Source organism: Centroberyx gerrardi, chromosome 5 (assembly GCF_048128805.1).
Source record: "Centroberyx gerrardi isolate f3 chromosome 5, fCenGer3.hap1.cur.20231027, whole genome shotgun sequence".
Classification (NCBI taxonomy): domain Eukaryota; kingdom Metazoa; phylum Chordata; class Actinopteri; order Beryciformes; family Berycidae; genus Centroberyx; species Centroberyx gerrardi.
The window spans coordinates 24,550,530-24,570,357 of NC_136001.1; the positions used below are offsets into that span (position 1 = coordinate 24,550,530).

The 19,828-nt window shown below is 42.0% G+C and overlaps 4 protein-coding genes across 6 annotated transcripts in view; all 4 read left to right on the plus strand.

The window, feature by feature from the left end:
• The window catches only part of LOC139907941 (phosphatidate phosphatase LPIN2), a 114,278-nt gene that overhangs the window by 12,243 nt on the left and 82,207 nt on the right, over nt 1–19,828 (plus strand). Inside the window, exon 20 of one of the 2 annotated variants that reach the window (XM_078283667.1) lies at nt 235–1,953. In XM_078283667.1, the coding sequence (XP_078139793.1) occupies nt 235–385 (151 nt within the window). In that variant the 3' untranslated portion in view covers nt 386–1,953. The remainder of the gene's footprint in view (nt 1–234; nt 1,954–19,828) is intronic. The other variant, XM_071894470.2, reaches the window with a different exon arrangement.
• trim107 (tripartite motif containing 107) lies at nt 2,305–5,528 on the plus strand. Its single transcript, XM_071894475.2, has 2 exons — nt 2,305–2,459; nt 3,108–5,528. Exon 2 carries the CDS (start codon nt 3,119–3,121, stop codon nt 4,739–4,741), a length of 1,623 nt encoding a protein of 540 aa, XP_071750576.1. The 5' UTR covers nt 2,305–2,459; nt 3,108–3,118; the 3' UTR covers nt 4,742–5,528.
• Nucleotides 5,774–13,502, plus strand: tpra1 (transmembrane protein, adipocyte asscociated 1). The gene is made up of 11 exons (XM_071894454.2): nt 5,774–5,927; nt 6,978–7,161; nt 7,492–7,624; nt 8,068–8,154; nt 8,831–8,903; nt 9,063–9,142; nt 9,294–9,404; nt 9,511–9,571; nt 9,790–9,892; nt 10,628–10,708; nt 10,924–13,502. The coding sequence occupies exons 2-11, from the start codon at nt 6,989–6,991 to the stop codon at nt 11,192–11,194; spliced, it is 1,173 nt and encodes a 390-aa protein (XP_071750555.1). The 5' UTR covers nt 5,774–5,927; nt 6,978–6,988; the 3' UTR covers nt 11,195–13,502.
• Nucleotides 13,701–19,828, plus strand: part of chchd6b (coiled-coil-helix-coiled-coil-helix domain containing 6b) — a 59,146-nt gene continuing 53,018 nt past the window's right edge. The window contains exons 1-4 of one of the 2 annotated variants that reach the window (XM_071894481.2): nt 13,701–14,103; nt 14,908–14,998; nt 15,475–15,523; nt 16,923–17,082. In XM_071894481.2, the coding sequence (XP_071750582.2) occupies nt 14,020–14,103; nt 14,908–14,998; nt 15,475–15,523; nt 16,923–17,082 (384 nt within the window). In that variant the 5' untranslated portion in view covers nt 13,701–14,019. The remainder of the gene's footprint in view (nt 14,104–14,907; nt 14,999–15,474; nt 15,524–16,922; nt 17,083–19,828) is intronic. The other variant, XM_078283707.1, reaches the window with a different exon arrangement.

Sequence of the window (19,828 nt, forward strand, 5' to 3'; positions counted from 1 at the left end):
TAGCTAGACGGTGGAGAAGTAGAGAGGGAGACAGAGGAGAGGAGGCACAGGAGAGAAAGCTCTGGTGGGATTCAGCCTTAGGACAACAGGGGCACACATGTTCCAGAGGCAGGGAACTTCACCACTCCACTATTCCTGAGCACATGTTCAGTCACTTGTCATCTTTCCTGAGTGTGCCTAGCCATTTATGTCTATGTGTGTGTGTGTGTGTGTGTGTGTGTGTGTGTGTTGCAGGTACAGCCACCTCGGTGACATCGTGGAGCATTTCTTCCCGGTCCTCTCTGTCAGGGGCTGCACGTCCTCTGCCTTCGACTGCCCTGACTACAGCCACTTCTCCTACTGGAGGGAGCCCCTGCCAGAAATGGACCTGGACGCACTACTGTAGACACCACTGACCCCGACCCCACCCCACAAGCCCCCCAAAGAACACACATACACACACAAACACACAAATGGGGGGCAAGCACAAAAGCATATGGACACATACACTTTCTCTTTCTCTTGCATTATCTCTTTCTCCTTCTCTCTTTTTCCATAAAGGAGTTAGAAAAGATTTTCCTCTATGCCTGAATATTGCCTTTGATCAACCTGCCAGCTCTACAATGCCTGTTTATCACACTGAACCAACTGGAAACACACAAAGGCAATTGTCTTTTCACTCAACTCACAGATAGAGCCAAATTAACTCATCATATGGGCATGGACTGTACATTTCAAGAATCACTTTGTAGGCTACTATGCAATACTTGATCTCAGTGCTCTTACGCAGACCATGGCCATTTACATATTATTTTGCAATTTATATGTGAGCATCCTTAAAATGAACATGAACAAAGACACAACTGGACAAATGCCTTTGACTTCCTCAAAGTACTTTATGTTAGTTTTTATGTTACTGTACTGTACCAGTCTCATAAATATTCCCATGTATGAGTTTAGATTGTATATCTGCATGGTGACTGTAACATTGGCACACATTTGAGCTCATGGACCAAAAACAGTTTGTAAGCTTATAGAAATAGACATTGAGCTGTATCAGATGTCCTTGGGATATCAAATGATGCCTAAACCCTCTCAGTGCCAAAACAGTGTAACTACCTGTTCCTGTAGCAGTGATATGAAACAGACTGAGCACAGCTATAAAAGCACACAAACCTGTTATTCTTTAATGTTGATGAGAAAAGACTAAAGAAAATGTCTCTTTTATAGTGATTTTAGGGCATGACAAAACAAAAAACAAAATCCAAAGATTGTGTGTGTCAGTGTTGCTGACAACAGAGAATGTCTCTGGACTTGAGTGTGATAGGGAGGTGGTTTAATAGCCCCATGTAATAAGCAACCAAATATGGATTAAGAATGTATTTGAAATGCTTTATTATTTTTAGAGTGTATTTGACCCCAACTGGAGTACGAGATGGCTGGGTTTTGCTCTTATTGAACAATGCAGGTAGTTCAATCGTTCAAGCACAGGAGTGTTTTGAAATTACATTTTTACTCAGGAGAGTGAAATCCCTTTAGACTTCTGGATGTGAAGCTAGATTTTGGATGCAGCGGCATGGAGAGAAGATGTGTTAATTTGTGTAGTATTGACTACTGAGTTAGGCCTATAGAATAATGTGGAGTAAGATCTGGTGGTAATGCTTAGTTAGCATCAGATTGGTGTCATACATGAGGACTGCAATAGGAGGTGGATCTGAGCAAATGATCATTGTGAAGCAAATGCTTCACAAAAGTAATTTGGTTCACGTCTTCCTTTGAGGTACTACACTACCAAGTTTAGAAATGATTTTATACTACATGAATGGGAAGTGGTTCAGATCCACAGTCCGTTACATTCCAGAGACGTGCAAACAGGCCTTTAGAGGGATTGATAAGTAATGGTTTGGCCTGGCACTGTGCCTTTGTGCTATAATGATACTATTATATTTATTATTTTTCAGTCCATGAGTCCATGTTCTCATTTTGGATGACATCAAAAGATGTTCATCTTTTGATGTCATCCAAAATGAGAACATGGACTCTGTGGAGATACAGTGCATTGGAGGTGAGGAACTTTTTTAACCAAATTTATCTAAATATAAACTGAATTTGAAATATGATACTTCTTGTTTTTCTTTTTCCAGTATTCAAAGTGTGGTTGTTACCCATGTTATTTGTATTTCCATGCAATAAATAACATAAAATGTCTGGTCTTGTCTCACATTATCACTTCTTTAGATAGTGGGGCAGAGTGGAAAAAGGGTTTGGCAAATCAAAACGTTTGTGAACAGCAGTGCCCAAGCAGGATGAGGTGTTGGCCTGCTTACTGTTTATGAAAGGCGTCGTGGTGATCTGGCTGTTGGTCCAACCATCGGCAACTGCTGTATGATACGTCAGTGCGCTATGATGCGTTTTGTTGACTCTGAACAGGAAGACTCGCCACGAAATCGTATTGGTTATAGGCTGTTTTGGTGGATAAGGTGAGTTTGTTTTTCCTTTTAAAGTAAATACAGACAACCTGATGTTTAGTCGTTTCTAGGAGCGTGAAGAAGTGGGTGGGAGGTCCGTAATGTGTAATGTAATAACAGACATAAACAGAATAGGCTGATAAATATATATTTTCCTTTAAGCAAACAAGGTCGATTTGAAATCAAAAGTATGCGCTACAGCAATCAGGCAAACAGGGTAAGTTAGATTTTAGGAACTGAAGAAAATGAAAGCTATCTAGATTGGGCTGAAGTAAGAGTTGCCTGTTCTGTGGAAATCGAAACTCAGCGAACAAGTAAACAAGCGCGCTACTTGCCAGAGTCAGTTTATGGCCTGTGATTGGACCTTGCTCCTGCCCATATGTGGGCATTAGAAACATTTCCTGCAACCGGAATATTCTGTTTATTTTAAATCAGGACAGCAGAAATCATTTTATTCAGCACCTTGGTTGGCCTGTTTTTAACAATGTAATATGCATTTTTGCTCACCCTGGGCATATAGCCTATCTGTGAGGGGTTTCATGCATAAGGGTTTGTCTAACTCCAGTTAGTTTTTCTTACAGCTGCACGTAAGGATGCACAATATGCTTATGTAGTGTATAAATTATTTAAATCTTTACCCTCATTTGTCTGTTTTTCTAGAGCCCGCCATCATGTCAGTGAGTGAGACTGACGCAAAGCTTCCTCAAGGGAATCACCCAGAAGCCTTGGCTTTGGAGCTTACCTGCCCCATTTGCCTGCAGCTCTTCTCTGAGCCAGTTTCTCTTCCCTGTGGCCATATCTACTGCTTCGCCTGCCTTCAGACCATGGGAGCAGGCCTTGACCAACACTGCTGCCCCGAGTGCCAGGCTGAGTACCAAGGAGCCAAAGCCCTGGTGAAGAGCTTCAAAATGTGCAGCATCGTTGAGACCTACAAAGCCGCTGCAGGGAAAGCCAACACCACCACAAACCTGTCGGAAGTCAGCTATACAACATTCAAGGGTAATGTTAGCTCTGTTACAGAAATATTGGAGGCAAAAGACCACCAGGAACTAGTGACAGCCAACCAGAGCCAAGAGGAGAGCCTGGTGTGTCCTTTAAAGGAGTTAAAGGAGTCAGAAAATACTGGTGTTCAGGAGCGTAAGGGCAAAGATGGCTTTCAAATTGGGTCAGGATCCACAGGCCACCCCTTCTCTTCGGATAAAGAACAAGGCAACGCCAAAGCCAAGATGGAAATGGATGAACCTAAATTTAGACTGGCATCTCAAGTCACAGAGTTGACCCTCAAGTTGGAGATGGCAGAGGGTGCGCTGAGGAAAGAGAAGGAATGGGAGGCGGAGGTGAGCGCTGCTAATGCCCAGCTGAGGGAGAGAACGGCCAAGCTGTTAGAGCAGGTAATGGATTTGTCGCTGAGCTACAGCGCGGACGTGACGAAGCTGGTTGAAGAAGAGCTGTGTCCGGGTGAGGCGAGCGTACGCAGTCGAGTCAGTCAGGCTGCTGAGCTGACTGAGCAGCTGAGGCGGGCTATGCTCAGAGCCGAGTCCCTGCTAACTGAAGATGATGGGGCGCTGTTTCATGAGGAGCTTCACGTTCTGCAACCACACATCGTGCAGCTGATGGCCGAGCCTTTGGAAGAGGAGGAAGACCGCGTTGAATCGAAAGTCAACACAGCGCGGGCTTGTCCCAAGCTGGAACAGATGAATGCAGAGCTGAGGGAAGGACTCGGAGAGCTTCAGCGCTCCCTTCGCAGCGTCCTCAACCCTTCTGAGGTGACCTTTGACCCTGCAACAGCCCACCCCAACCTCATCCTTTCAGAGGACTTGAAGACGGTGACCTTCAGTGCTACCAAACAGCCCTACCCATCCTCTCCTCAGAGGTTCAGCAGCTTCCTCCAGGTCCTCAGCAGCCAGAGCTTCTACGGAGGCGATCACTGCTGGGTGGTGGAGCTGGAAGGCTCTCCCTGGATCATTGGTGTGTGTTACAGTGGGCAGTTAGCGCGTAGCGGGCTGCCCAGCGCCCTGGAGAGCAGCCGTAGCTCCTGGTGCCTGATGTGGTACGAAAACCTGCTGAGAGCCTTCGAGCAGGGTCACGATGTGCCGCTGAAGAGGACCACAGCGTCCCGCAGGCTGGAGATCAGGCTGAGCTTCAAGACCCACAGACTGAGCTTCTACAACATCAGCCCCAGCAGTGGGAAGACACATGTGTACACGTTTAAAGCTAACCTGACTGAGCCTGTGCACCTGGCCTACAGGATGATGTCAGGGCAGCCCAAGGCACGTGTCACTATCTGCTCATAAAAATGATAATAATAACAACAATAATAATAATAATAATAATGATATAAAACAGTACGTCTACAATGGACTTTAACAATAGTCTTTTACTTGTTATTCATTGTACAAAGTACATGTTTTGAGAGACTATTCTTTCCCCTCCATATAAGGAGTAAAAAACCTCTGAGTTTTAGCAACATATAGGCCAATACACACATTTAATCCAGAGGGGCAGTGTGTCTACAGTGTCTCTCTGACAGTTACTCTGAACTCATGATTTGAAAGGAGAAAGAAAAGATGAAATCCTCCTCAATCCCTACTTCTCAGCCACCCCTGCATCCACATCTCCCAATGATTAAATATTTTCTACAAACTAGAAAAGGATCCCATATTAAATTCACCTGTCCTTCCGCTCACTATGTAGGTTTTTTTGTCCAAAGCTAGGTAATACTGTGGTTTTTGGCTTTGGTCTATCCATATTTTTCCATTTCAGTGCAATAACTGTCCTTGCCTGCAGTAAGCACATGCTTATCAGGGCCTTTTGCTTCTTCTTTATTACAAGTGTTCATGGTATATAGGGTCCTCAGTTCTCCATCGACTCAGAATGTCTCTCTCAATGTGCTGTGCAGTTCAATTGTTCATTGTGTTTTAAATCATTATAAAATTAAATTATCTTCAGGGCTACCTCAAGAACTGAATATCTTAATGTGGATGTAATTCAGTATTGGACTAGACACTATTTAAAACAATTGTGTGGTAGCCTACAAAGTGGATTATTTTACTTCTTGTGCCTGGTAAATAAACTCCTTGAAATTCCTAGTATCGCGATTTTCATTTTTGCCACATATTGTCATTCCTTTGTGAGATGTTCCTTGTTGTGTTATTTGCATTTTCCTTGTCGTAATTTTTAAAATGAACCCCGGATGACTCGAGGTTTTATCATGGGTTTTATAGATCGGTGACATGACAACCTCTTCCTAGCAGTGTCATCTCGCGATAAGTGGTTCGCTAGTTTAGTGCAACGAGATTGTGTCAGCTGACCACTGGGGGAATTTGTTAGGCTGTAACGTTAGTAAACTACTCAGCACAGCGATGTCGTCGATTAGTGTTCCATTTATTGATCGACCGCAATGTTTATGATAGCTTAAAAGTGTAATTAGTGAAAACGTTGCAGAGCATTTGTGCCCCTGAATTTGAGACTTCTGAATTGGTAAGCTATTCATTTTTGCAGTTTCAAGCTCTCATAACGTTAGGGTCAGCTTCATTGCATTGGCACCAGGATCATGGTGTTTATTTTGATGCCAACGTGAGGCACTCGGCTTGTAAGTATGGTAGCTAGCGTTAGTTTAACATTAGCTTGGTACTCTCCAACCGAAGCACGGAGACTATAGTTTTAGTTGACAAACAGTCTATCACGAGATGACTAGCTAGCTAGAAGTAGCAGTAGCAGCTTTAGCTAACGTTGTCTGATATTCGTCGCAATTGATTAAACTATATTGCTAATCCCTCTGAAACTAGCTAACGTTTGGCAAGTTAAACGCTATGTTACATCGTGCTGGCTAAATTTTTATCTAACTTTAGCGAATGCTCCAGTAAAATTTGACACATTTTCAGTAGCTGACTGTTTTGTGTTTGGCGTCTCTAACGTCACTTACATTTAGGTATCAGCTTGACAATTCGCCATCTGTTGTGTTAACTAGATTATATTCACTTTACTGTTTGAAACTTTGATTTTACACTACACATGGCCAGCATATCAACACAATCTCGTTACATAATGTTTGCCTTACGTGGAAGAAGTTTGAACAGGTGCCTGACTGCCTGGTACAACAAACAGTTGGCTAACGTTAACTGCTCAGGCGTTGTAGCAAAAACAGCATTACTGTCATTAGGGGTTTTCCAACATATGAAGCTGTAGTTTTGCCCACCTGACTAACTAATGAAAGTGCAACTTACCCATTCTCCTCATTGTGGTATGGAAGCTATTTTTATTCGTTTTGTATAAGACATATGAATTGGATCTAGCTTTCAATTTTCATTGACCTGTAAATGTGGAAAAGGATCCAGTATCCTTGTTTGTAACGAAAGGTTGTCATAACCTCCTCTTCGCTGCACAAATCCCACATCACAACCCGAGCTTCTCTAAAAGCAAGAGGAAATCCTGAATATTCAAACACGACTAATAAAATCTTTGCCTCTGCTGTTGTGAGGAACCGCTTCAAATTAATATTTGACAAAATCAAATTGATTTCTTCCCCAGGCCCTGACACCATGCTGGCCACAGTGACTCCTGTGGTGAGGTTCGCGCAATACAATGGCAGCGTTTTGCCCACACCACTGGAGAACACATCAGCATTCCCAACCTGGCAACCTGACTCTGAGGCCAACATCACCAAGCCTCACAAATGTCTGCAGGTTTTGTATGAGGACATTGGAGACTCCAGGTAAATAATACCAGAGAAAGGATCGTTGAAATGAAGAAAGGGCCAGCTGGATAAACATACCTTCTCTTTGAAGCCATGGTGTGACAGTGCCAGAAATAAAAATGGAAATAAAAATATTACACAGGTTCCAGTTTTCTAGTGCTTGAACATTAGCATGGGTATTACAGTTTAAGGTGAAAAGTAAAGTGAAAATCCGTAAACCTATTTGCGATGGCACAGATAGCCTATATGTCTAGATCTCAACTACAGCTGTGATCTTTACTGCAGATTAAACAACTACTTTTTCAGAAACTACTTCTTTCCCCCCTCACATCCATCTCTCTGTCTTAGGGTGAGGTTCTGGGATCTGCTACTGCTGGTGCCCAATGTGGCCTTCTTCATGTTCCTGATGTGGAAGCTGCCCTCAGCCAGGGCAAAGATACGGGTTACCTCCAGCCCCATCTTCATCACCTTTTACCTGCTGGTAGGCCACTTACCACAGACACACTGTTTAGCATCTAACGCAATGAGTATTTAATGAACTTGAACTTGACATCCTCCTACACAATGGATTAACAGAAATATTTCAGCACATAACTAAATTTAGGCTAATCTTGTGTTCAACCTAATCAGTGTCCAAATGGGCGGAAGCAAATCCTTTGAGACTCTGGAGATTTCACTGTGGTATTGATCCAAACAAGGCTGTCGAGACATTGCACCTGTAATGCCTTTCACCTGAACCTTTGTCTCGTGACACGGTTACTGATACATTTCTCTTTCTTGTTTTACTCCTGTTCTTTGTCATCTGTTTCTCATTGGGACAGGAGTCTCTGTAAGTCAGTTGTGTTGTGTAGGGCCCCTTAACCTTCTCATGTGTCCTGAGGACAGTACATTTCACCTTGTCTAACATAACCTGTTTGTCTGCAGGTTTTTGTGGTAGCAGCAGTGGGAATCACCCGGGCTATAGTGTCCATGACAGTTAGTGCATCCAGTGCTGCCACCATCATAGACAAGGTAAGGATGCACATGCAGCATAAATAACATTTTTGGAACATACATGGGCATTGGATTGCAAATCTTGACATTAACAACCCACTCCACATCTAACAGTGCATAAGTGATAAGATGGTTATTGGTATAGATATAGGCTGGACATAAATGGTACAGGCTTGAGCTCATGCTGTATGATGTGTTATTGGGCTTCTTCCAAACGGTGCAAAACAGTCGCAGTTGCAGTCATACATTTAAGACATGATTGACTGCTGCCATGCAGCGTTGCAGAATCAATACTTGTATATAAGTAGCAAGCTTGCACTGCAGTTCCAGCTGGCCGGCCGGATTGAATTAGCATCTGCCATATCCTGTCACAGACGGCTCTTTTATTAAGTGCCCAGAAGGACTGATTGGAGCTGCTGCATGACTTCGCAAGGCTTTCATGTTGAAAACTAAAGGCATGGCTGACATTCCTCACATACCAGACAGATCCCTATGGTGTTCACAGTGACCTGCTGTTCCCATAGCAGACTGTCACGTACGCGCTGTTGAAGAAGGGAACATAAAGGATCATATAATGCTGAGTAATGTGAATGTGGCCTATAACGTTAGGCCTCTGTTCTAGATCAATGTGTGTTATATAACATGGCTGGTCTACTCTGTGCCACAGTGGATTCTTATGATCTGTGTCCTGTAGGTGCTGTGGGAAATCACCCGTTTCTTCCTGCTGGCTATTGAGCTCAGTGTCATCATCCTGGGACTGGCTTTTGGTTAGTTTGCTCAACTAGTTTCGCTTCTGATTTCTTTTTTTATTTCAGTTTCTTTTTCACATGGCACCAATTTGTTTTGAATGCGCAGTTTGTAATTGGCTTTTTCTGCCCTGAATCATATATGGAACACAACTGAAGCTTTCCTTTTCCTTTAATCAGGTCACCTGGAGAGCAAGTCCAGTATAAAGCGAGTGCTGGCTATCACTGCTGTGCTGGCTCTGGGCTACTCCATCACACAGGTAACGGGGATGATAAGCTCTTAAAAAATGTTATAGACCCTTTTGGATATATGCTGATGACAAATGGCGTAGGAAATGTTGCAAATGGTTTTGATCTTCCTTCGTATTACTGAAATGGACAATAAGTCATTCTCATCTATGTTCTTGTCAGGGAACACTAGAGATCCTGTATCCAGACAGGCACCTGTCTGCAGAGGACTTCAACATCTACGGCCACGGAGGACGACACTTCTGGTTGGCCAGCTCCTGCTTCTTCTTCTTGGTCAGTAGCTTATAGCTATGCCGCAGTAACAGTGCATGGAAAAAAAAACATGACAGATATCTGATGTCTAAGGTTTGATTTGATAATGAAATCCTTCTTTTTACAGGTGTACTCTTTGATTGTCATTTTACCTAAAACTCCAGTGAAGGATAAGATATCTCTGCCATGTAAGTTATAAGATATTACATCTTCTTGGTAACTGGACAGAAAGAAGTTTAAAGATTACACATTAGATTTTGCACAGGAGTTTTTTTTAATCTTGAATGGAACATTCTGTGAGGATGTGCTGCACTGTCCCTAATGCACTTCAAACCACCAAATAATGCTGTCTCATTGAAAGCTATCCGCCTCTATTAACCTTCTTCTTTTTGCTTCCTCTGTTTAGCTAAGAAGAGCTTCTATGTGTATGCTGCCATCCTGTCTTTACTGAACCTAGTCCAGGGGCTGGGCAGTGCCCTGCTGTGTGCTGGTATCATAGAGGGACTCTGGTCAGTATACTCCTCATGACAACTGTCTGTAGCAGCACACTGATGTATTGTTACCACATAGCAATGCATATCATATGATTTTCAGGGTTTACAGATTGAGAATTTGAGTTATTGGACTTGCCTTTAACGTATGCAACTAAAATGACTAAACTAATGGCTAGGCTAAAAATAGATATTTGCTCAAACAGACATAGACTCAATTGATGGCTGTTTCTCATGCATTATGACAAAACAGTTGTAGTCTACTTACTTTTAAATCAATTCCACATAAACATTTGTATCTTTTATGTTCCTCCCCTTCTGTGTCATAATTTCACTTTATTTCACCACATTCTGGTGCTCTGATGCACTAACCTTTTGTACAAGTCTGAATTGGAACAAATTAGCTAATTAAATGGGCCTTTTACCAAATTGGAGAAAGGTCAGTGACTGTTAAAATTAGAGAGAAATGCTTTTTTATTTGACCCCCCCCCCCCCCCCCCCCCCGCTTTAAGATTGTTGGGAGTTTAATCAATAAATCTAGTTTCAAGGTCTTCTATTATCATGGTAGACTAGCATGATTGAATTGGTTGACTATTCCTTTAATGACTAGCATCACCCACCTCTTCCCTGAGATCCTATTGAATGTGCTGTCTGAGATGCTTTTTTGATGCTGTTGATCTACTTATGCCCTAATTTGTAATGGGACTGATGAAGTGCTGAGTGTGGGTCTTTATTTTGTCTTTTCTGAACCAGCTGTGTGGACGTCACCACCTTCCTGTACTTCTCCATCTTCGCTCCACTCATTTATGTCACATTCCTCAAAGGATTCTTTGGGTACGTAAGAATAATCGTACACGATTCATATGCAGCCATATATATTGTTGCACTTGAGACTAGTTGATTTGTTTCCTTTTTCTGCCCCAGTTGACAATCTCTGTATGGTGTCAGTCTGCATTTCTGGCTTTTATCAGTGGTGTTATGATTCTCTCTGTCTCTCAATTTTCTGTCCATCCTCAACTTTCTTTCACTGCTTTTTTCCTCCCCCTCAGCTCGGAGCCCAAGATCCTGTTTTCCTATAAGTCACAGGTGGATGAACCGGACGAAAGCGACGTCCACCTTCCCCCAACCTCCTCTACAAGCCTGGGCCGCAAGGAGCTGACGGAGCAGGGCCTCTACTACTCATCCACCCAGATTGACGGCTCGGGTCCTGCCATAGCTGGTATGGTAGGAGCCTACCTGGACGATGTTGCCTCTGGACCCTATGGGGCCAGCAGCATTAACAGTATCGACAGCGACCGCTGGAGACCTATCAATGCGTGAATAGATGGAGAGGAAGATGGACGAAGTCACAGATGGATAGGCGGCTGGACTTGAAAGTCATGCGGGAAGATGGTGTGGTAGACGGGTAGGGGTTTGGATGACGGGGCCAGAAAACTGCAGAATAAGGTAGTGGGAGGCCAAGTAAGGAATCCTCGGTCTTGTTATGAGGCCTGGATGAGTGAGGAGAGAACTATGCTAGCCTATTATCTGGAGTACTGTGAATTGAGCAACTGCTTCATAACACTGCTGCTGTAGCAGAGTGCGCTGCTGCTGTAGCCCCTCACCAAGGACGCTGCTCCCCATCATGGCCCTTACAGACTCCACATTTATTCTGGTTGTTAGGTCCTTTAATTTTGGTTCTTGCTGCCCAGTCTCAAGACTTTTTCCTTACATCCTGCTTTAGGTATCTACTGCAGGTATCCACAAAGATTTTGAAGTTTTAGCCCCCTCTGCGTACTCGAGTCTGTGGTTAAAAACTAATCTTCATTCAATGTTAACCCAACATCTGTACATTCCCATCCAAGGCTTACTATTTAAGTAACAGCAACTCAACTGACTTTATTACCAGCTACCTTGTATTAGATTTGTGACTCAACTAGCTAATCGGCTTGTATTGAATCACCGTGCCTCCTCTATACAGGGCAAGGATTTATGCTAATTCATTCTGATCAGTGGACTTTTCTTTGACTTCTGAAGTCAGTGCTGTTGTTTCCCTCCTGTTAACATGTGAAAGGCAGTAGCGTGATGTCATGTCTATCATTGTGATTTGATAAGAAAATCAGTACCTTCTACATACAGGCTTGGTAGCCCATGTGAAAGGTCAAGAACAGTGCTACAGGCATCTGCAAGACTCGCTGCTAGGGAGGGCTGAGACACAAAATGGACTTCTCATTGTGTCTCGGCCAAAACATGTCTACCTGTCATATTATTTTCTGTTTTATTTATTTTAGAGTTTTGCTTTATTTTATGTTATACCAGAGAAATCATTCCCGCTATTGAATGCAGATATGTTGACTTCGTGGTCAATGTGGAGAGGCAAATGGCACTTAAATGTATTTAGGATATTTTTTTAGGTGTGTGATTTCAACCAAGAAGATGCAGAAGTTTTTTTTTTGTTTTTTTTTTGTATTCCAAATTAGACAAGCCCTTATTTCATATGAAGATATCCAGTGTAGGTTTGCTTGCTGCAAATGGTTGCTGTTGCCAAGTTCAATTCTTATTTGCTGCTAACTTCTCTTTTCTGTGTGCAAGACTTATTCGCAAATGCAGTTACACTAGAAATTGGACCATGAACCAAATCACTCAAGTTAACCACAGAGATGACAATAACCGTGATGTTCTTTTTGTGATATTGTTTCAGTCTTACTACAGGCATAAGAACTTGTTCCTGCAGCTGACCAAAAGAGGCTGGAGCAGTTACTTCTTCTGTAACTTAATGTTGAGCATCAAAGAAGATGGATAATGTTCAGTTTGTGTCAAGGGGACAGCTAATTGAGACCTGTTGACAAGTCGTTCCTTTCTTTTCTGATAAATTTCAGGATTTAATTGTTTGGTTCTCCAAACTGAATTGTTACATTCTTACTTTTGTTAAATTCCAACAATATCTCACATCACTATTCAAACCATCTCACATCACACCTAAAGCAGGAGTTTGCAGTCAACTTCACAACTTACAAAGGGCTTATATAAGTATTGTCTTGGCTGAACATCATTCCAATCAAAGTTAGGAAATTCCCTTTTTATTTTATTTTACTTTTGTTTATGCCTACAAAGCAAATGCTACTTGTACTTGAGTTCTCCCCTGGAAGTGATATACTTTTGGTATAGATGGGCCACTGTATTTAAGCAAGCAGTATTCTATCATATATAGTAGTGACCTGTATGCAGAATATATATAGGGAGACATTTATTTTTTCATCATTGTAAAGCCACAGCACAGTAAAGAGTATATGTCTGGCCAACAAAGTATTTCTGCCTGGCTCTTCAAATATTTTCCATTTAATTTGGAGTGCTCTTGGGCACTGGGCTGTTTCCAGCTTCAATAGTGCTAGTGCAGTTGTCAGTTTGCGGTGACAAGAGTTGATGAGTCGGGAACCTAATTCACGGTGCGTGGATATGAAATGAAAGTGCAGTCTCGTGCTACACAAAATGTTTGGAGATGTTTGATAGTGAAACCATTTTGCGAATGATATGTAAATTGCCTTTTTTTTTTTATTATTTAAGTGCATTGTTTGTAGAATATTCAACCCATATTAATGTGATGTGTTGAGCATTCCATGAGCAACAAATTAAACCATGCCTTCTTTCATTTCTGTACATCTGTAGTTTCTTTTTGGGGGATAGGACTCCATGTGATGGCTCCTGGAGGTACTACAGTTTATTTTAGAATAGGACTCCACATGCTGGTTCCTTAAGGTACTACAACTTGGAAAAGGTTTTGGTTTTTTTTACCCCCATAAATTTCCCTCATGTCATGTGCTGATGTCATGGCGGTTAGATAAAGCCTTTTTTTCTTGAAATGTTATTAATCGAAAGAGAAGCTATACAAGTCAGGCTTCACATGAAGGCCTACACGACTACAATTCCCATCCACCCTTCGTCCGCCTATGATACATGATCAAATGTAATTGGGTCCGAATTATTTTATCCGACCAATGAGCTTTGACGATACTGCGGCGACGGAGTGACCTTTATTGGAGTATTTTACCCACCAGTCGCTGTGGCGGCGACTCCAGTCAGTCGTTTTCTCATTTTTGTGGCCCTGTCAAAACATTGGACAGGGGTTATTAATTTTCTAAGCAGGTGGAAATAGGCGTCAGGTTAAAATGGGCGGCAATGGAAGCACGACGAGGAAAGTGTCATTCGGACTGGACGAGGAGGAGAAGGTCACAATCATTCAAGGAGTCAAGGTAGGTAACGTTGTATTGGAGAAATTCAGGGGCAAAGTTTGAATGCTAATAATAATGTCATGACTAGTGTGCTTTTGTGGCGGTGTCGGTTCGAGGTGCACAAACAAAATGGGCTGTCAGGTCCCATGTCCTCGAATGAACTCAGTCATATCCCCCCTGTCTCAGGCATGCACCGTTAACCCGCTGTCATGTAGTGTCTTTATAGTCTGTAAAATGAGACAGACGTGTAGTTAACACTAGTAAAGCGGAGAGCCCAGGACATTTTACGCAGCCATAACGCAACATGTTTCCCCGCAGCTTAGCTTATCACATGCAGGCGGAATGTCAACAGCGTAGCTTTGACATGTCGGCAGTCACATATGGGATTGATATTACAGTGTAATAAAATAGTAACAACTAACGGTGCAAAAATGAGTTAGGCGCGAGGTTGTTGCTAATAGAGACACATTGCTGGTCATTGTCATAAACTAACAGTTTGTAAGCGTGTTCTCTAGCCTGTGTTCACCTGACAGCTGCACAGTAGGACAATTAATAACAATAATACTGTATTGATCCCTGTAGTCAAATTCTCTTGGCTTGTCGCCCTCCTCAGAGAGGTCAGAGGTCAGGTTCAGCTGACAGCACCCTTGGAGCAGTGACTTGCCCAAGGACACTTCAGCAGGACAGATGTTTTTGTCCTCTTGAGTGCCGACTCTTTAAACACTGGGACCCCCTGCTGTCCTCAAAACAGAAACGTGTACTGTATGCACTTCAAGTGGGCTTTTAAAATAGAGTGTGTGTGTTCATTCCCAACTTCCTGTCCAGCTCTCAGAGGACGTGCTGCGGCGGATGAGAGAAGCGCAGGAGTCTGACAGCACCAAGCCACCACCGTCTCAGCCTGACAGTCACAAACCAAGTACGTCCCAGCCAAAGTCCCTTTCTCACAACCCATAGAGTCCCCATAGGGACCTCATACAGTGAATCATGAGTACAGAATCGGGATAAAGGTCAATTCTGCTGCTGTTTGTGTACTTTCAGATTCTTGCTCATAAAAGTAGACAATAGTATAGTAAATATACTGTGTGTAATTGATTTGTACATATATGTTGGAATATTTTAACATATGTTTTTGAAGCTTTTTGGAATGGGTTTAACCCCTCATTACTCAAAATGTCTGTTTATAGGCCAGTTTACATTCTTATACAACCTCAAAATACATGGAAAACTCATATGTAGCTGTCACATAATTGTTTGTTCTTGTATCAAACATCCAACAAATTTCAGAGTGAATAAAATGTCTTCAATTCACTTTGTTAACAAAGGCAGTGGTGAAGAGACAGTGTTTTCAATGTGGGGTACCATATTGTAATATTTGTCCCATTTGATTTTCAGGTCCAACAGGACCCTCTGCTGCAGAAATACAGGAGGAAATACGCAAAAAGTAGGTGTACATTATATCAAGGAATGGTGTGTGCATGCATGCATATGTGCATGTGCACCTACTAAAATAGTTTGAGAACAGAGAGCAGACCTTGGAGTGATAAACCCACTGACCCTCTTTGCTGCCACCTAGCTTCACCATATTTGGAGGGGAACTTGGCATAACTTGGTATATAATTTTTCATAATGGTGCAATAGCTTTGGTTACTACTTGAAGTCTACCTGAGATATGAATGCATTATTCCAACTTTAACTTGGCAAATATTAGGTTTTGCCAGGAGAAGATTACAAGCTTTTAAGTTGAGCCATCTGTGCCGCCACATTCAGCTGATTGCCAGTGGAGTTGACAGATATGTAAAGTAGCAGACACTTGACACTAATGTGTAGTGTTTATGGGGAATGTATACATGCCGAATGACCTGTCAGCGCTCTGTGTTGATTTACACTGTCCTCCAGACATGCTGAGGTTTTTATGTCAACACACGTGTCGCTATGCTGCTGGAATGCTCACCAGCTGAGCCTGAGCCTATAGACTTATTGGCAGCTGGCAAGGCCAACAAATGTTAGTGAGCCACTCACACTGTAATGCTGTTTCCTCAGATATTGTTAGACATGATTAAATCTAATTATGTTTTTGAAGAGAGTGTTGCCAGTAGCAAAACTCTGTATTGCAGTCAATCCTCATGGATTTCTGAATGCCTCTGGTTCAAATCCTTGGACCAACTATGGAGATATGGGCGAGAAAGTGAATGAATAATACCCCCCCCCCCCCCCCCTCCCTCACCATCTGCCGTCAAGGTGCTTTTGAAGACGAGACACCCAACTGATCCAGTAAAGGTGCTCAGTGGCCATCTTGGCAGACTGGGGGCTATCCTGGGTAGTAGAGATATATTGGGCTGATATTGAAAATAAGATATCGGCCTGTCAGTTTCATCTACTTCCAATATGATGGATAGGATACACTTTGTGTGATTACAGATTTATTGTGTAATTGATCAACACTGTTTGTCTATGGGAAGCCCTTAATCTAAATTCATTCTAATGTGATATCATATCATCACCATCATCATCATCATCAATTAAAGTGTGTTCACTGTCTCAGGATCTAAATGCTGTGTCAGTGGGTTTTCCACACTGCCAAGAACACAATTCTGTTGGGAAGACAGAATACTTGTCATTTTGGGGGGATTTTTTGGCATGAACATGGTCAAATAAAAATATTGGTTATTGGTGGCTTCAATCCAAAAATAATGGTATTGTCATTGGCCTTCAAAAATCCATATCTGTCTAACCCTGTGTTTTTTCAGCAGAGCCTTGCTGAAAAAGAGCACACGTACTCAGCGGACCGTCCCTGGATAAATAAAGGTTAAAAAAACCAACCTCATCTCTCCCTCCTCTAGGTTTGAGCATGAACAGGCCCTGGTGCAGGAGCAGCTGGCCAGACTGGCCCAGAAAGAGAGAGAGGCTGCAGTAGCCACACGGGGCCTGGATGAGCTGACCCCAGCCCTCCTCATTGAGAGAGGCAAGACCCACGAAGAGCTGGAGAAGGCCAAAATACTGGTGAGTCATGCATGGAGTCATCCTGGGGCCATACCAGAGTTAGGCCTGCTATCCACTAGAGGGCCTAACAGGACAAACTCATAATCTACTTTACACCACTGATTTGATTTGATGTCTTATTTTATATCTTGGTGGCAAATGCTTCAACACCCTGACAAGTGGGGACAGCAAGTCCCACTTGGGTTGATATGGAAGTCATTGCAAGGAATCCTGGTTAGATGATACCTGTGTGATACAGTGAGTTTTAGGACTAGAGTTGGCCTGTTAAGTCAAATAGGGAGTCACACTGGTGGTAAGATCAGAGCAAGAGATTTAATTTATTTTTTGGTATCATATCTCTCTAATGTAGCAGATAGGGTACAAGTTGTTCTTTTGCTAGACACACCCTATTTGTATTTTCTGTTTCACACTCTGATTTTTGTTTAGAAAAGCTTCCCTCTTCTCTTCCCTCGGATTTGATCCATCATTTCAACCAATTCTACTCAAAGCTTGAGCTTTAGGGCTAATGATTAGTAGGAACACATTGAATCCGAACAGTGGCAGCCAATGTCCAGTCTGTTCATCAGGGGCAGTGACATAGTTCATAATATCAAGAAACATGAGCCACGAACACTCAATTCAAAAAGAAGATCCTGCAGTAACAGCCAAACTTAACTTCTCATTTCTGTCTGAGTTGGTCGTTCAAAGTAGTTTCCCAAATGTTAACAAAGATGCCCTTCCCCTGTCAGCCTTGTCCACAAAGTTACAAGCTACATTGTATGATGTGATTTTGGCTATCTGTGTATCTCTGGGGACAGCACTATCTGTCCCTAGAGGTTTAGATCAGTGGTTCTCAACGTGGGGTCCGGGGACCACCAGGGGTCCTTGAGGGGGTCCCCAGCAAATTGATGAATTGTTAAACTTTACCATTATTTAATTTACAAGAAATAAACACAATTAGAGAATGTAGAAGAATGACTATTTTGATCATAGTTTGACTGTTATCTCTCTACTTACAACACAGATAGTCATGGAATTCTGGACAAAATCATATCTAACAATAAAAATATTCTCAGATTTGGGTCCGTGGCTCTAATATGGACTAAATTAGGGGTCCTTGATATGAAAAAGGTTGAGAATCACTGGTTTAGATAACAGGGTAAGATCTAATGTTGCCCCAATACCACATGTTGTAGTAATCTATGTAGTATTGTAAACAAGCATAGCATCTGTATAACAAAATGTGGAAATGCATTTCACAAGACAAATGTCATAATACACATCTTGGCCTGGTGAAATGGTTCAAGTTAACTAACTGATATCACTTTGGCTTAACTTCACTTCTGTTCACTTCAGGCCACTTTTCAAAAAAAGTCAGGTGACAAATGTCTGACCAGTTTCAATTGCTGCAGAATGTTAATCTTACAAAATCTGTTTAAAATAACCGTTTTGTTCATTGTTTGACCATTTTGCCACCATTTTACTTTGCCACAGTAGTAGTAGTTTTAGCTTGATCTTTGATCTAGTTCTGAGTGTGTGTCTTCTCTGCATTTCAAAGCTTCCTAGCTGTGTTTACCTAAATATAGGTTATTTTCATGGAGGATTTTATTAAAGGGGAAATAAAAATAAAAGGTTCTCCACAGACAACGTAAGATATTTTGACAAGACCAAAACTTTGAGCTCATCACATAATTACATCTCTATTTTAGTACTACAATGAAAACCACTTCATGCACTAAATGCTCACCACAGTTGGCTTATTACAATAAACTCACACATCCAGCACCAACAATAAGCCTCCTCTGATATATCTGGCTATAAAAACACTTGACACTTTTCTTTCTGTGTGTAAAGTCTTCCATCTCCTCAGAGACATTTTAGCCATAAAAGCAGATTGTCTGGGGAACCTCTCTCTTATGAAGTTATTTACTAGTGAGTGCTAATTCCAGTGACTTGTTGGCCGCAAGCTGAATGAACCCTTTAAATAAATAAAAGGGTGAAATGGGCCAAAAGAAAACATGGGAGAAATACCAACTAGAAATACTACAATTCATCAATTCAAAGTTACGAGGCAGTGTGCTAAAATCAAAACATGACTTCATCAAACAATTATCCCATAGCATTTTTGTAAATTGCTCATTATTCAGCAGGATTGGTAGTGTCTTTTGTAGATTGCATGTTTATGCTATTCCTTCTAGACAGACCCTTTGTGCTGGTAATCAGCACCCTCTACTGGTCAGACATCAAAATAGCACTTTCTGTACCCAATTACAGATAAAATATCATGAGCAATGTCTGCAACCCACGTTTCTGTACTGCAGAGGACAAATCACACACTTTTTTTTATAAAAGTAGACCATCAACCACTTTGTGGAAAAGGAAGAAGATTGGGACAATCTGAATGTTGCTTTCTGCTTAATGTGAAAGTATTAGTGATACTGAAGCCCAAAGGCTTCATTCAGTTTACTGAAATTGATTGTTTAGCAAGAATTTTTGACATGCCAAATGTATTTCTTAACATCACCTCACAGCTATCTTGGCAGACAAGCAACTGGTGATTATCAACCAGTAGCAGGTGACGGTCATCAAACCACAGCCACAGTCATTAATCAAAGTTTATGGAAATGCTCCTCCTGATTGGAGAGGAAATTGGCATTCATTGGCTGTATTTACAGGCACCCCAATGCTTCATCTTAATGTGAGTGTGGGAATACAGTTAAGATATGGGTCATGTTAACGTCTTTATTAAATCATGCTGCTTTGGTTA